This window comes from Bos javanicus, chromosome 9, assembly GCF_032452875.1.
Source record: "Bos javanicus breed banteng chromosome 9, ARS-OSU_banteng_1.0, whole genome shotgun sequence".
Taxonomy (NCBI): domain Eukaryota; kingdom Metazoa; phylum Chordata; class Mammalia; order Artiodactyla; family Bovidae; genus Bos; species Bos javanicus.
This window is the reverse complement of record NC_083876.1, coordinates 91860126-91877026: the sequence shown is the minus strand read 5'-3', so window position 1 is coordinate 91877026 and position 16901 is coordinate 91860126. Positions and strand designations below refer to the sequence as shown.

Here is a 16901-nt window from a genome sequence, read left to right as displayed (position 1 = left end):
CAGAGCTGAATAGGGAGCCCGGACTTGTCAACAGCAGGCAGACTCCATAAAAGCTGGACTGCCCAGACACCTGATTCCCAGAGCATTTACTCGAGGGAAAAGCAGAGCCTTTTTTTGCCACCTGCCAGAGGAATGGCAACACAGAACTTATCTTTTCAACAGTCGAGGGACACCGCTTTCTCTTCCAGGGGAGAACTCTGCAACGTACCCACCTCTATTTGCTTTAAACCTACATCTACAATACTTACTCTGAACTGCGAGGGGGTTTCAAGTATGTTAAAGTCAGACGATGCTGAAATCCCATCCTCCAGGGTCTCGAGAAACACCTTTTGAAATTCAAGCATCTCTGGCAAACTTCCAAAAAGTGACTCCATCTGAGTGAAGACCAGGATTTGAAAAGAGGGTGTTAGCGATGAAGATCTAGACACCGCTCTGAACTCCCAGATGTACAAACGAACCACAGTCATTCACCAAGAAGGAGACAGAAGTAAATCCTTTAAAGAAGACAGCGTATTCATGAGGGGACAGAGTTCATACACAGAGGGTCATATACATCTCTGGTCCCTGTAATTCTAGAATACGTTTTTAAGGGGATGTCAAGTTTTCAGAATTCAAATTGAGGGGTGGGGTGTGGGGTTGGCGGGGAATGGAAGTCAGTAAGAAAGAATTAATAACTGTGAGTTAACACTAAAAAGTCACATATTAAAAGGTAATTTGGGTCACACCTTCTACTACAAAAAGGGCACAGTCGCTCTTAACTGCTGCCACTGTGCTTCAGGGGACAGAAGCCACATAAACAGCTCTGCAAGAGGCCACGCCTAGGTCTCTCCAAAGATCCCTAAGTCTCTACGTTCCTTTGGGACCACTAGATAAAATCTAGGAGGTCTACTACAGTCCCCAGCCTTTTTGGGGGACCAATTTCACGGGAGACAATTTTTGCACAGCCAGGGGTGGAAGGGAGGGGATGGTTCCAGGATGATTCTCACAAGGCGTGAACAATCTCAATCTCTCGCATGCGCAGTTCACAGTAGGGTTCTCATGTCTATGAGAATCGAATGCCCCACTCATCCTTCAGGAGGCGGAGCTCAGGCGGTAATGCAAGCAATGGGAAGTGGCTGTCAATACAGATGAAACTTCACTCGCTCACCTGCTGCTCACTCCTGCTGTGTGGCCCAGTTCCTAACAGGCCGTGGACCAGTACCGGTACCATGGCCCAGGAGTTGGGTGACCCCTGAACTAAAGGCAAGCAGAGACTAACCTGTGGGTTGGTGGACTGAGTGAAGGAAGTTATTTACCTCATCTTGGGTAAGAAAGGTCTCACTCTGAAGTGGCTCCAAATATAAGTCGAAGAGGCAGCTCAGATCCTGAAAGACAAAAGATGACAGTCTTTAACCCGTGAGTCTCCAAAACACCCAAGCATTGCTCTGGCCGCACCTTGCACTGGTATTAAGAACAATGACGCTTATGTCTGGTTGAGAGACTTGGCCCTGAAGGTGGTGGTTCCTTGCTCACCTAATTCAAAGAGGTTAACAGCACAATACAATCAGCATCTGCATTCCACATTTTTCTTTATGGCTCGATCACCTACTCTGCGTATTTGAATGTTTTACTGGCAGAGCCAGGATCTTTCAGCTGCTCCAGCAGGAACACTCCTTTCCCTGCAGAGAACTGAGGTTTGGCCAGGAACTTCTGTCAGGCGTGGCCATGTCTTCCAGCCAACCCGGCTTCCTCCTCTGCCTCAGGGAGCCGGGCGACGGGTCCAGCGTGGACAGCTGAGCTGAGGAGGACAGGACGAGGTCTTGGGAGCTCTTCAGCTTCATGCATTATCAGAATTTCAAACTCCCAAACTCAAGTGCAAGAAAAATTTTCCAGAGATGAACATCATGATGTTTACCATCTAGGCCATCTTTGAGTCTTCACTAAACCTGGGCTCTGACAGCACAGAATAGTGGGAGTTGATGTATTTACAAAACTCTTTAGATAAGTTTTGTTTTGTTTTTAATAATTTGAAGCCAAGTTCAGTTCAGTTCAGTTGCTCAGTCGTGTCCAACTCTTGGCGACCCCATGAATCGCAGCACGCCAGGCCTCTCTAGAGATGGGAAAGATTTTTTTTTCTTGTTCAGTGATTCTGAAGAATTTTGAGTATTAGAAATAGGTGACTACATCTGACTCCTCTTACAATTGAGAAATCCAGTTCTGGAGAGCTTGCTAAGGTTAGAAGCCTCCAGAACCTTGTGGTGCAGGTCCTGGGAGCAAGTGACCCCGAGGGTTTCACAATCAAACAGCCCTGGTCTAACCAGCCTCCAAGAACCCCACAGCAGCTGCTTCAGAGCAGAGAGAGGTGGGCAAGTTCCTGGAGCGTCTCTCAGGGAACACATGAGCGCTGCAAACTCCAAGCCAAGTGCACAGGTGCAGGTTACAGGACAAGTAGAAGTCCATGTTCAATGTCAGCAACAAAAAGAAGTTTAAAAATAACGTGTGTGTGCATGCACACGCACAAATCACAGTAGGTACCAGGTGCTGGGTCTTTCATCAGAGGCGGTGCTGGGCCGAGGTCACTCGTGCCCATGAGCAGTGACACACTGAGGCCGGCCGCCCTGAGCTGCGACACGGGGGCCCAGAGGAGACGACAGGTGGGATTCTCACAGAAAGAAAGGAGAGCCGCCCTTTTTATTCGCTTGGCCCACAGCATCCATTTCAGTCCCAGACTAGGGTCACGGTGCAGTGACCCTCCTGGATCCAGTGCTCTAGCAGTTAAATATACCGACAACAACAGGAATAAAAAGGGGATTGGATTCCACTCTCAACTGTGCCCTCGGCCCTGTGGGTGGGCGCTCCTCAGACATCATCAAGTGGCCACAGTGCCCGCCCTGCTGGGCATGGCCACTGTCAACTCCCTGGACATGCACTTCATCGCCCCCCATTCGATGCAGAATGAGACATGGCAGGAAAGGCCATGAAACTGCCATCTCTGCCGCTCTCCTTTGTCCCCTGCGGGACCACAAGAAGGGGCAGGGGTAGTTCTCCCAGGCTGCCTCGTTCGTTCTCCCAAAGGCCCTGGGTGAGGCTCTGGCAAAGTTCAGATAAAATGATAGTGATGTTAATAAATGGCAGAAGCTCAGATATGTCTGTGCAGAAAGGTGAGAGCATGTGTGTGCACGCTGGCACATGTGCCAAAGCCTAATTCAGAACTCAGTGTGTTAGACCTGGGACAAGAATGCCCCTGTCTCAGACCCCATGAGGGGCTCGGAGGGGGCTGCCCAAGGCCACGCCGGCAGGTGGAGGCAAGGCCAGGCCTGGATTCTGCGCCTCTCTGCTGCCAGCAAGTGGCCAAGGAAGTGAGTTTAAAATCGTTTCAGCAAATACTTCAAGCAAAAGAACTCTGTCTTCTCAGGCACCCGCATTTTTTTGTAAAATGTTTCCCAAACTACTAACTGGAGCCCCTGAGATAAATAAATGATCTCCCTGGGTTGTGAAAGGCCCAGCCGCTGCTCTGTGTGGTGGCTGGGGATGCCCAAGTGATGCCCAGTGCCTCCCCTGTGGGGCTCTGGCCTGCACAGTGATGCCTGTCCTCTGGGGCCCATGCCAGCAGCCGCTTGCGAACACACTGCTCCCTGGTTCCTCATCACCTAAAGTGATCTCCGTCCCCCTTTCCCTAAACCAGTGCAGGTTCCCTTCCCACAGATTGCAAATGACAAACTAGAACATCTGTTTCCATAGTGAAAGCTACCTTGGTAACAGAATGAGCGGGGATTCTAAATTCTGCAAGCCCGCTCAGCTCCTCCACCCTCTCGCCCTCCCCGGCAGCAATTTGCCACTTCAAGGAGCAGGCATCTCCCTGGTGAGTGGCAGGGTCCCAGGTAAATACAGCCAGGAGCCCCTGCCAACATACAGCTGGCCATCACAAGAGGGGAGCAGGGAATCAGGACGGCATCTTCTGTTACCTTCACATAGGACTTCTCTGTGTCCATGAGCTCCTGGATGACTTTCCGGAGGCGATCTGCATCAGAGAGGTGGCGAGCCAGTGGCCTTGGAGGAGGGTCCTGACCCTCCCTTGGTCCTTCCATGCCGTTGGTCTGGGTGTCGTTAAAATTCCTACACAGCGCAGTGATCTGCTCAGCACTCTGGGAGGGGACAAGAGGCACAGGACGTTCTCCATCATTACCTGCCACCCACCAAGGACACGGGGGCTCTCTTTGCCCAGTGCCCTCTTGGGAGTCTCACAGGACATTGATCGGGGGCATCCAGCTTCGGTCATCTCAAACCCTGCTGGCTACCACTCAAGGTTCCAGTCGTGAAGATACAAACTTACACTTGTTCAGTACTTACCCATGACACTTCTCCACTTTCACAGAAGCTGTGTGACAGACACTTCTTTAGTGTTGAGACTAGAGAATAAAGCACTGAGCTAACCCTCTGCTCTACAATCAAGGTCAAGGCTCTGTGAGAGCACCATGCAGACAGACTCCTTTGGTCCACTCTGTCCCCTCAATGGTTGATGGAACGGAGCTCAGTCACCCACACTAAACAGCCCTGGGAGACCCAGGAAAGGGACAGCAGTGTCAGGAAGGCTGGATCACAGGGAGCTTGGAGTGCTCCCCACAAATCCCCCCTTGGAGTTATGTAGCCTTGAGCCAAGTCCCAGTGTGAGTTGTTAAAGTGTGAGCTGCTGCTTCTGCTAGGAATGGGAGTAGAGGTCAGGTCATGTAGGAAAGATAATGTCCCTATTCCGATGGGGCACAGAGCCCACCAGAGGGCACAGGTGGGAAGAAAGCAATACAGCAAAGCCTGCTGAGGTCCATGGGAACCTTCAGGGAGGAGGGAACCTTGAGCATATTCTCAGCAGGAAGTAGTCATGTGCCGAACTCAGGACATGGGGGAAGAAAGGCTTCTCATTCCAGGATGCGGGAAGAGAATCACACAGATTAAAAGACAAGGAGGAGTTGGAATGTCTGTGAGGATGAACAGCCTTCTATAAGAGTTCCTGCTTGGGTTTAAGCTCAGCATGCAAAGGCTTCTCTGGGAGAACCCATTTGTATATTCCTGCCAGAAGCTAGTGGTTTAAATTCTCAAATATGTCTCTTCCTTTTTGCCACCACCTGCCTGGAGCATCATCAGATTACACACAAAATCTCTCTTTTACTTCTCTTTCTTTCCATTCCTGCAACACACAAGATCCAGCCCAATTTACCACCTGCCAGCCTGGCAACTAGTCAAGGGCAGGAGCCTGCCTTTCTTTCTCATCACCCGCAAGGGCTCGGTGTTGAGGTCACAGCTGTTGGCACTGATGTAGGGACTGAGTAACAAAGCAGCTTAGTCCTAATGTGCGTGGTCAATATCCACCCATCCTTAACAGCTCAACTAAAACCGCTTTCTTCAGCTAGACGTCTCCATACCTGATCTCCATCACTGTCTCAGGTAAAAAGGTGAACCCGTCGGAAGCCCTTCTTCATTCTCACTGAGTTCATTTTCTTTGCTTGGATATTTCAGAACGCTAACAACTCACACAAGCATACAGGTCAACGTCAGTGGCCAATTTGTTATGAAAACTGTCACCTGACCCGCTGAAGTGGCTCAAAGTAACAGCAGGACACCTGCCCTCCCTTCTGCTCTGCTTCCCTATTCTACACCCACCTCCCCCCAAAACAGTGTCTTTATATGATGGAAATAAGACAATCAACATTGACACACAACACTGATCTTCTGGCTAGACTTTCAACTAAATCCAGTGGGAACCAACCAAGGACCTGCTCTGTCTCCAGACAAATAGAAAGCACCCCCTGCACAGGAAGACAAGACTCGCCAAGGTAAGAAATGCCGAAGCTCAGCCTGCGGCAGACTGGGAGCCAGCACAAGCTTGTGTGGAACAAACGAGAAATGTGACATCCGTGAAATGAATGAGAGCACCACGTTGAAACAGGCTGTCTGGAAGGCGTCAGTGAAGAGCGGATTGTAAATGCTCCTGGAAGGAGCATGTTCCAAGGGAGAACCAGAGAACAAGCCAAAGGCACGAGAAAGATGGAGCCCAGTAACGCAGAACCCAACTCAAGGTGGGGGTGAAAGCGAGGCCCCCTCAGATGTCTACGAGGAGAACGCCCAGACTGCTGGCCTCTTTCAAGTAACCACTTCTCTCGTATTTTGACATGAATCTTGGTGCAAAAGTTAAATGAACCAAGTGGCAGATACTAAGCCTCCAACCAGACACACCGACACATCTGAAGTAATTCACTTCTAAAACAGTTCAAGCACGTGTAAGCACTAACGAGTCTCCTTGGATATACACAGCACCCCTTGTTTCTGTCCTTAACTGTAACACAAGCATATTGCTGGCAACACCTGTCAGAAGATGTTCACATTCAGGGTAAACTTTGAAAGAACAAGGAAACAGACTAGCAAAACGGTATTCATAAACCTATTTGCAGTGCAGGAATAGAGATGCAGATACAGAGCACAGACGTGTGGGCACAGCGGGGGAAGGAGAGGGTGGGATGAACTGAGAGAGGAGCACTGAAACACACACGTTAACATATATAAAACAGATGGCTGAAGGGCAGATGCTGTATAACACAAGCAGCCCAGTCCTGTACTCTGTGATGACCTAGAAGGGTAAGATGGAGTAGGGGGTGGGAGGGAGATTCAAAAGCGGGGCGACATATGTATACTTAGGGCTGATTCATGTTGCTGTATGGCAGACGCCAACACAATACTGCAAAGAAATTATCCTCCAATTCAAAATCAATTTTAAAAGAAAAAGAAAACAGATGTGGATCTTAAGGCATTGATTAGAATGCAACTTGATCTCTCAAAATGTCTCATATCGTGTTTGAAACAACCAGATCTCAAGGTTACTGAAGAAACTCCTAACTGTTCGGTCATGCCCTAGAAGCCTAACGACACAGCAAAAGCCAAACAGAGCAATGCAGCCAAAAGGCAGTTTTCAAAAGAAGATGGCAACCCACTCCAGTATTCCTGCCTGGAGAATTTCATGCACAGAGGAGCCTGGCGGGCTGTAAAGTCCATAGGGTCGCACAGAGTTGGACACGACTGAAGTGACTTAGCACAGCACATAAGAAATACTCATGGCTGGACCAAAGGAATCCAAATATTAGGGGCCCCAGGTAGGAGTATTTTTTAAAAGCTCCTCAAGTGATGCTGATGTGTGGCTTGCATGAGAACTACTGGTCTACCCATTAGTAGAGCGAGCCTTCTGCTTGCAGTTCCTGGGAGGATCATGCTGCCCCAAGGCTCTGCACTGAAGGATGGCCACGTAAAGCGTGTGTGGACCGAGCTCACAGATAAGAGGAAATAGATCAAACCTGTGACCCTGGTGTTCTGCGTCTGGCTCCACTAACAGCTAAACAGCCCAAGATAATAATACTGAGACTCTCAAGTTCACTTATTTGAAATCTCTATACTGTTATTTGCACCACAAGCTCTGACAATACAATTTTGCAACCCTGAAAAATAACAGTTTTGGGGGCTGTAGAATCCACATTAATAGCTCGCATATACCGTATAAAATAAGATCTGACAAAATGCACCATAAGTGAAATGGCAGCTGGTGAGATTGCAGCTTTCCTTGCTGGGATGTCGAAACTCACACCTAACAATGCAGTGTTAAAATAACGAGATTTTAAAAATAAAGTATCTTGCCATCTTAGAAAATCAGAATTCATTTTAAGAATACTTCTGGTGAGTCTAAGTTGGAAAAGCAAATGTTAGCTGAGAGTTTCATAGAAAATGTACTTCTGAAGATACCACAATGAAGTGCTACAAAGTCACCTCAGGTATTGTCTAGGGAAGTCATGTACGGATGTGAGTTGGACCATCAAGAAGGCTCAGGGCCAAAGAACTGATGCTTTCAAACTGTGGTGCTGGAGAAGACTCTTGAGAATCCCTTGGCCAGCAAGGAGATCAAATCAGCCAATCCTAAAGGAAATCAGTCCTGAATATTCATTGGAAGGATTGATGCTAAAGCTTCAGTACTTTGGCTACCTGATGTGAAGAGCCGACTCATTGGAAAAGACTCTGATGCTGGCAAAGACTGAGGGCAGGAAGAGAAGGGGACGACAGAGGATTAGATGATTGGATGGCATCACCGACTCAATGAACATGGATTTGAGCAAACTCTGGGAGATTGTGAAGGACAGGGAAGCCTAGCATGCTGCAGTCCTTGGGGTCATAAAGAGTCAGACACAACTTAGCAACTGAACAAGGGGAAGGCTGGGAGTATTATCTGGGATCAAAAGGAGGCTGAGCCACTAAAAGGGGAAGGATCACTATAACTGTGTTTGTAGATTGTTCTGAAAGAGTCTCCTGGTTGGTTATATTTCACTTCCTCTGTTCTTAGCAACAATTATAAAATCAAACTGTTAAAAGGTAGGATTCTGGGTGAATTTGATGAGCAGTTTCTAGAAAGAGCGACTACTCCAGTTGGGGTATTTTCACATGTACACGTGGTGATGGAGGTAGGAAGCTCAGACAAGATGGAGAGGCGCTGAGTTCTAGCCCTGGCTCTGCCCTGAGTTCTCCAAGCATCGGGGGCAAAACATTTCTGTCTTCAATTTCCTTAATGATGAAAGAGAAGAAGCATTACACCTCACCCATCAAGTGACCCCTCCAGTTGCCAGTCAGGCCAAGGAGGAAAGGGAACTCACATTTGTTGAGCACTTGGTGTATGCAGGGGGGTGAGGGGTTCTCGTGGAACTCACGGGCATTGAGTCTTCACCGTGTGACACACGAGACAACAGCTGAAGGGTGGGGGGTGGGGGACAGGACCTTGATGGCACAGGACCCGCATCCTCTGGAGCTGTCTGCACAGTGCTGACCAATCCCGGAGTAGCAGGCAGATCATGGGCAAAACAGACTTGCTCCTCCGGTGGCCTCTGCCCACCATGCAGTCAGGGCTCTCCTGGCCCCAGGAGAATCCAAACACACCCCGGGCGTGCCCAGGATGCAGCCACAGCCCTCCGGAGGTCGCCTCTGCTCCCCCACATCTGCACACAACTGTGATTTCTGGTGGGCTGGTCCCCACTCCCCTCCACCCCTAGGAATTCTGCCTTGAAAGTAGGGACAGATGTTCACACATCAGGGCTGAGTGTGCATGTGGATTCAGCAGCTGGACAGTGTGTGCTTGTTCAGAACAAAAACAACACTGGACTTTGAAACTCACTCTAGTATTCTCTGGGGCTTCCCTGATAACTCAGCTGGTAAAGAATCTGCCTGCAATGCAGGAGACCCTGGTTTGATTCCTGGGTTGGGAAGATCTGCTGGAGAAGGGATAGGCTACCCAATCCAGTATTCTTGGGCTTCCCTTGTGGCTCAGCTTGTAAAGAAGCCACCTGCAATGCGGGAGACCTGGGTTAGATCCCTGGGTTGGGAAGATCCCCTGGAGAAGGGAAAGGCTACCCACTCCAGTATTCTGGCCTGGAGAATGCCATGGACTCTAGAGTCCATGGGGTCACAAACGTCGGACACGACTGAGCGACTTTCACTTCACTTCACTAGTATTCTCCAGTTCAGAGTGATCAATAAGACCTTCCCTGGTGGCTCAGTGGTAAAGAATCTGCCTGCCAATGCAGGAGACTCGGTTGGGAGGATGCCGTGGAGTAGCAAATGGCAGCCCACTCCAGTAGTCTTGGCTGGGAAATCCCATGGACAGAGGAGCCTGGAGGGCTACAGACAATGGGGTCACAAAACAGTCAGACACGACTGAGCAACTGAACAACAGTGATCAGTGCTGAGAACCTTGGGTTCATCAGGGGCCTTGCCTTTTATAAGAGCATGAAACTGATCTTTTGTTTATGAATTCACTTTTAAAACTTAATGAAAAGTTCCCTCTAAAACTATGTTGTTTAAAAAGGTAGTGATATTGACCCCCCAAAAAAGTTTCTTTTCAGGTTTTTAAGGTTTCAGTAAGCTGATCCCTGCTTGAAAGAAATGGTAAAGAGTCTGCCTGTAATGTGGAAGAACGGGGCTCAATCCCTGGGTCTGGAAGATCCCCTGGAGAAGGAAATGGCAACCCCCTCCAGTATTCTTGCCTAGAGAATTCCACGGACAGACGATGAGGTCACAAAGTGTCAGACACGACTGAGCACTAAACAGCAAATATAAATAAGGAATTAGAAAAGGGAGTGGCGACCCACTCCAATATTCTTGCCTGGAGAATTTCCTGGACAGAAGAGCCTGGTGGGCTACAGTCCATGGGGTCACAAAGAGTCGGACACGACACAGTGCTAAGACATACACATAGATAAGGAACACCTCAGTCAGGACCTCTCAATTAAGTCACTCTTCTGTGTTTGCAACAAAAACAAAAGAGTAACTATGTGAGGTGACGGGTGTGTTAATTTGGCTGTGATAATCATCACATATCAAATCCAGTTGTATACCTTACATATATATAATTTTTAATTGTCAACTATATCTTGATAAAATTGGGGAGGGGAAGACAGCTAAAACAGTTATCCTTGGTTTTGGGTCTTCAGTGTGTGAATAAGGACACTTGCTATCCTGGATTAGCTGTGTGATGTGGTTTTTTTTTTTTGAGGAGCCCCATTTCTTGGGAGTGGCAATAAAATCGCTCAGGGTAATGAAGTGACCTGGCCCTAAATTCTCTTTGGAGGAAGGCAAGGCTGAAGCCTCTTTCTCAAACAAGCTTGAATCCCACAGGTGCCCTTTTTAACCTTGATCCAGCTCAGTGCTTTTCATCCGACGCACCAGTGCTCCTCCTGGCCTGGATTAGTTAAGATCAGCTCCCGCCCCCACCCCCCCAACCCCAGAGCATAGCCACTCTGATGTCTGCTTTGCCCTTGTTTGAAGACATTACTACCTGAGGCTTTTCCATTTCCCTGTGGGTTTTGGAACCTAAGATGGGATAACTACATCACATTATCCAGTTATTCCGGAACATTATTCCGGGACAATGGCTGTGGTTTCGTTTTGTTGTTCAGTCACTAAGTCAGTCGTGTTTTATGATCCCGTCTACTGCAGCACGCCAGGCTTCCTTTTCCTTCACTATCTCCCGGAGTTTGCACAAACTCATGTCCATCAAGTTGGTGATGCCATCCAACCATCTCATCCTCTATCATCCCCTTCTCCTCCTGCCCTCAATCTTTCCCAGCATCAGGGTCTTCTCCAATGAGTTGGCTCTTCACATCAGGTGGCCAAAGTATTGGAGCTTCAGCTTCCACATCAGTTCTTCCACTGAATGTTCAGGACTGATCTCCTATAGGACTGAACTCCATGAAATTTCACTGCCCTGTGCCTTGCCAGCAGCTGAGCTCCACCCCACCTTTCTGGGCTCAGGTTTCAATCCTGTCCTCATTTAGAGGCTTCAGGTACCACAAACTCGTTTGTCAAAGGCACCTGTTTGTATGACTTAAGACTCCAAAAACACTTCCAGCCAAAGAAAAAAGGTCTGAAGGTGCTACGTAATTTGGGGAATAGTTCATAGGGAAGCACTCCAAGGTGAATGACAACACTTGCAGCGTGCTTCACTTTTGAAGGCCTGGTTCAGAGGAAAAGGACGTTAACTTCAGGGGGAATCGGTAACAGACACAGTCAACCTGCTCCTAAACGGGAGGACACCTCACGCTGCTTAACTGGTTAACTGGTCACACACAATGTGATCAAGGTGGCAGACCCCCAGCTGCCACCCACGTCCACCTCTCCCTCCAGCCGTACAGATCAGCTCTATGCTGGGCCACTGACGTGGACCTAAATCCTAGTCTGGGTCAGGCCCAGAGTCTCATCCTGCCTGCCTGCTAAGTCGCTTCAGTTGTGTCCAACTCTTTGCAACACTATAGACTGTAGCCCACCAGGCTCCTCTGTCCGTGGGATTCTCCAGGCAAGAATGCTGGAGTGGGTTGCCATGCCCTCCTCCAGGGAGAGTCTCATCCTACCAGAACACTAAGCAGGAGAACCAGAGGTTCTTCCACAGGCCCTGCTGTCAGCCCTGGGTAAGTCACCAGCGGTCCTCGGGGACAGTCCAGGTCTGGAGAGGCGTGGCTGAGTGGCGCATGCTCAATGCGCTCAAACAGATGTCCCGGTTCACTGTCTGGAGCATGGGTGGTCGCATCAGTAAATCGTCTCAGAGTGCAGCTAGGGAGTCAACTGTCCCAGCCCAGCAAATCAGTTAAATCAGAACTGCTCCCTTGGTGGAAAAAAAAAAAATCCAAAAATAGTACAGAGGACTTTTCAATTCATGCTTTAATCCACTGAAGTCTCTAACTTACAGAAAGCTCTGACATTAATCCCAAATGCTCTCAGCAGAGGGAACCCAGAAGCAACGCTGAGGGACAGAGTCAGACGACGGACCCCAGGTGAGCTGGGTCCCCCACGGGCAGGTCCAACCACAGACATCCTGTGCCGCCCCACCTCTGCCAGGTCAGGATTCCAGGGCCACACTCTGCTCCACGCTCAGAGGCGGCTGGCAGGGCCCACAGGCAGGAGCGAGGGCAGTCCAGTCCAGTCTAGCCTAGGGAGGGTCTCAGCAGAGGGCGAGAGAGGAAGGGGAGGAAGAGGGGTGTATTCAGCACTGTGCAGAGTGAAGTGAGACGATTATTTTTATATTTGGGGACAATCATTCACTTTATGGGGTTTCCCAGGTGGCATTAATGGTAAAGAACCTGCTTGCCAAAGCAGACGTGACGCGGGTCCGATCCCTGGATCAGGAAGATCCCCTGGAGGAGGGCATGGCAACCCACTCCAGTATTCCTGCCTGGAGAATCCCATGGACAGAGGAGCCTGGAGGGCTAGGGTCCACGGGGTCCCAAAGAGTCAGACACGACTGAGCGACTGAGCACAGCACATTCACTTTATAGTCACACAATCCTTGGATTAAAAACTCTAGAGAAACGACCTGCGATTTTCTTGTACTTTCCTCAAAATGATACAAAAAGGATGAGAAAATGCTTACAACCTTTATTTTCTAGACCAGATATTTCTATTTCTAAAGGCAGAATGGAAAGGAAAAACATAAAATTAAATGTAAGTGTGTCAGATGAGTGTTGTTTTATACTGAAAGGTAAAAGAATTAACCTAAATAAATGATGGTGCAAAAATGCAATGAATTCTATGCAGCAGTTACCAATGACGGGAGGGACTGGCATCTGTAAACCAAAAGAGGACATGATTTACTGGAAAGGGAAGAAGTCAGTCTGCATTTTTTAAAGTAACTTGTATGTATATCTACTACATGGCAACCCACTCCAGTATTCTTGCCTGGAAAATTCCACGGACAGAGGAGCCTTGTGGGCTGCAGTCCATGGGGCACAGAATCGGACACGACTGAGCAACGGAGCACCACATATAAACATCCGTGTGTGGATTTTTTTAATGGAAAAATATAGGTCATGATGGAGAAGGAAATGGCAACCCACTCCAGTACTCTTGCCTGGAGAATCCCATGGACAGAGGAGCGTGGCGGACTACAATCCATAGGGTCGCAAAGAGTCGGACATGACTGAGTGACTAACCACACACTCAGGTCATAAATTCAGTTGTTAACAGCACATTTCAACTTATTTTAATTTCTGTCTTATCTATATTTTCTCATTTTCTAAAAGTGGTTTAATTTTTTAAAGAAATTTCTTAATAGAATCCTTTTCTGATGCTTTCAAAAAGTGATTTAAGGCAGACGCGGGCTGAAAACCGTTCTGTTTCTAAGAGGACAGGGTAATGGAAAGACTGACACAGTCCCTGAACTCAGGGTGCCCAGAGATCGGCTGGGAAGACAATCTGGGAGTGAATCAGTCAAGAGCAATTGGTACCCAACGGCGTGGGGTCTATGGGAACAGAACGGGGCGGCCTTCTCTGGTCAGAGCAAGGTCAGGGAAGGCCAAGGTGGAAATCAGGATGACCTCAAGGGAAACAAAGTTACCCATGCTAAGCGAAGTTCAGGGCTGGGGAGGGTGCCAGGAACTGAAGGCCAGTCCAGCCATGGCCCACGGCTGAGTCAGGTCACGTGGGATGTGGCAGGAGCCAGAGGTGGGGGCCTTGCTGTCAGGGACTGGGGGACAGAGGAGACCCACTTGGAGCGTGTGCAAGGGGTCCTGACATGGCCCCCAGGCCGACCCTGTCACCTCCTGGGCACACACCCTACAGCAGGCAGCAAGGTGAGGGGCTATGATGGCTCAGAGAGGGTCACCTGAGCTCAGCCCTACCTGAGTGGGAAGCTCCCACCAAGGGCCTCAGCATACGCTCTGGGCAATGCTTTCTGAGACAGTTACTTCTTCCAAGACTGGAGCCTTAAACCCATAGGCCCTGGGTGACCACCATGGGCAATCCCCAGCACTGATTAACTCCTCCCTGACGCAGTTTTGTGCACCTGTAAATCAGGGGTCGTGTTTCACAGGGTCGTTCAGAGGATTCCATGAGGTCATTTTAAGGTTGTGAAAATACTTAACAGAGGGCAAGGGATGCAGAGGGCCTCCAAAGAGTTCTATCAGGCACAGGCAGTTTAACTTTCTAAGTTCTGTTATTTTTACAAAGGTAGGAGGAGAAACTTCCTCTGAGTTCCCTGAAGGGAAGACCAGAAAAATCAAATGGTTTATTTGTTAACTTTTTACTGAGCTCCTCCTCCATGCCACGCTTGGCTCTAGGTGCTGGAGATGAAGCCTGAACACAACAGAGGAAAACCCTGACCTTCACACAAGAGGAAGGGCAGAGAGAGGTGACAAGGACTCTACAGATGACAAAAAGTGGCACCCACAGCGTCTGGACAGAGGCGGAGGGCCCTGAAGAAAACCAAAAGTTGAAAGTGTTAGTCACTCAGTCGTGTCTGACTCTTCTGTGACCCCATGGACTGTAGCCCACCAGGTTCTTCTGTCCATGGGATTCTCCGGGCAAGAACACTGGAGTGGGTAGCTGTTCCCTTCTCCAAGGGATCTTCCTGACCCAGGGATTGAACCTGGATCTCCATCATGGTACACAGATTCCTTACCATCTTAGCCACCAGGGAAGCCAGGAGAAAACCAAACCAGGGAGGCTATGGAGGGCCAGTAGGCTGGGCAGCCGCTTTAACAAGTGGGCAGAGGAGATGAACTTCACCTTTAAAGATCGGAGGGAGAGAGGGAGTGGCCGACCAGCGGGAAGAGCAGCCTTTGAGAAGGCAGAGAGCGTCTGCGTGGCACGTGTGTACCCAGCAGTAAGGGCCTGTCCTCAGGCAGCACACCCCGGGAAAGGCAGGTCCGATCCCCCGCCCGGAGGTGGGGAAGCGCCCCGCGTGTGGCTATGGGGCTCCCAGGCCAGAGTCACCCCCTCGGGGAGGGAGCTGCTGATCCAGAGCCTTTGTGAAACAGGCCGGCTGCCTGCCTTCTGCTTGGTTTCCTTATTTAAAACTGGAGTTTGATCTGAATTCAGAAACAAAAAAGATGCACGCTATCTCAGCCAAGGATGCTTCAAGGGCCAGGGCAGCATTTCGACACAACCAAGCACTTCTTTCACATAAAATATTGGGTGTTTCAATATCGCTTACGTATTGGGTTGGCCAAAAAATTTTGGAAAGCCTAAACAGACTTTTTGGCCCACCCAGTAATTTACCAAAAAAAAAAAAAAAAACGGTTCATCCTATCCAATAGATTATATGCCAAGTACTGCATTCTCTCATTTCCATTTCTCACCCAGAGAGATAAGCCTTACTTCTGATATATAGTTAAACTTGTCCATCAAGGAAGATGCATGGAAGCCAGAAATTTTCCTTCACTTCTGAGTGCAAAGATGGTAAAGTCTCCTACATACGAACCTCCCAGCTAAGACGTTCAAAGAGGCGAACATGCATCTATTTCTGGCCAAGGAACCAGAGCCTGTGCCATCGGCATCCCCTGTGAGTGACACTGCAGCCGGCCCTCCGTCTCCTATTGCTGACGCTCCTTCGGCTCTACCATCTCCCACATCCTCTCCCTCCAGCAGTCAGTAACTCTTCTTGCCTGTTCACTCGGTGCCAGCCCCTGTTGACCAGCCATTGTACTGTATTGCTGAACTTTTCAAGGTACTGTCCTGTAAGACTAAAAATGCTTTACTTTTTGTGTTTGTTTTTTTAATGCATGATTTGGGTGAAAGCCTATAAGCCTATTATAGTAGACTGCATGCTATTTCACTTCAGTCGTGTCAGACTCTGCGGCCCTATGAACTGTAGCCTGCCAGGCTCCTCTGTCCATGGGATTCTCCAGGCAAGACTACTGGAGTGGGTTGCCATTTATTATAGTCCAGTACTATATAGCCAAGTGTGTTAGTTGGGTACCTAGACTAACTCTGTTGGATTTAAGATGCTCTTGGAAAGAAAGTCATTCATATGTCAGGGGCTTGACTGCAAAGAGACTGCAACGACCTCACTCTGAACCAAACAGATGCATGGGTCAGCAAACCTTCAGGCCAAACCCACCCTGCTCGCTGCCGCTGAGGATACAATTTTATTAGCACTCAGCCTTGCTCCTTCATCGGCCTATGGTCAATCGCTGCTTATACACTGAGATGCAGAGATCAGTGGCTGCCAGAGCCTAACTTACTTACTACCTGGACCTTGACGAGAAAAGTCTGCCAATCCCTGATATAGAGAGATGAATCCAAAGGAGGAAGACTCCTCTTCTGAAGTTAGGTCTGAATTCAAACTTGAAAAAATCCTCTCAAACTTTATTCTAAATTTTCAGTGAGTAAACTAAAATGTATATTTTTTAAATGACTTCTACATGGCAATCTTCTGGAGACTCCAAATAGCACCTTAATTCCCATAAGATATAAACTGTCTTGTATAATATGCTTTCAACTGTGTCAAAAACCAAGGGAACAACACCTGCGTGCTCACCTGGCTCAGATCCAGGCTTGGAAAAATGACTCAGATTCTCTTTAACAGTTTTTGCTTTCTTTTGTGTGGCTTTTTGATGGATGGGAGAATTCAGTCT

The 16901-nt window shown here is 48.7% G+C and overlaps 1 protein-coding gene across 6 annotated transcripts in view; it reads right to left on the bottom strand.

Annotated features, from left to right (window-relative positions):
• TIAM2 (TIAM Rac1 associated GEF 2) overlaps window positions 1-16901 on the bottom strand; it is a 239432-nt gene that overhangs the window by 17871 nt on the left and 204660 nt on the right. For all 6 annotated transcript variants that reach the window (XM_061428385.1, XM_061428388.1, XM_061428386.1 and 3 more), the window contains 3 exons: window positions 3945-4124; window positions 1296-1364; window positions 249-374 (listed from right to left, as the gene is read on the bottom strand). In XM_061428385.1, coding sequence (XP_061284369.1) covers window positions 249-374; window positions 1296-1364; window positions 3945-4124 — 375 coding nt within the window. The remainder of the gene's footprint in view (window positions 1-248; window positions 375-1295; window positions 1365-3944; window positions 4125-16901) is intronic.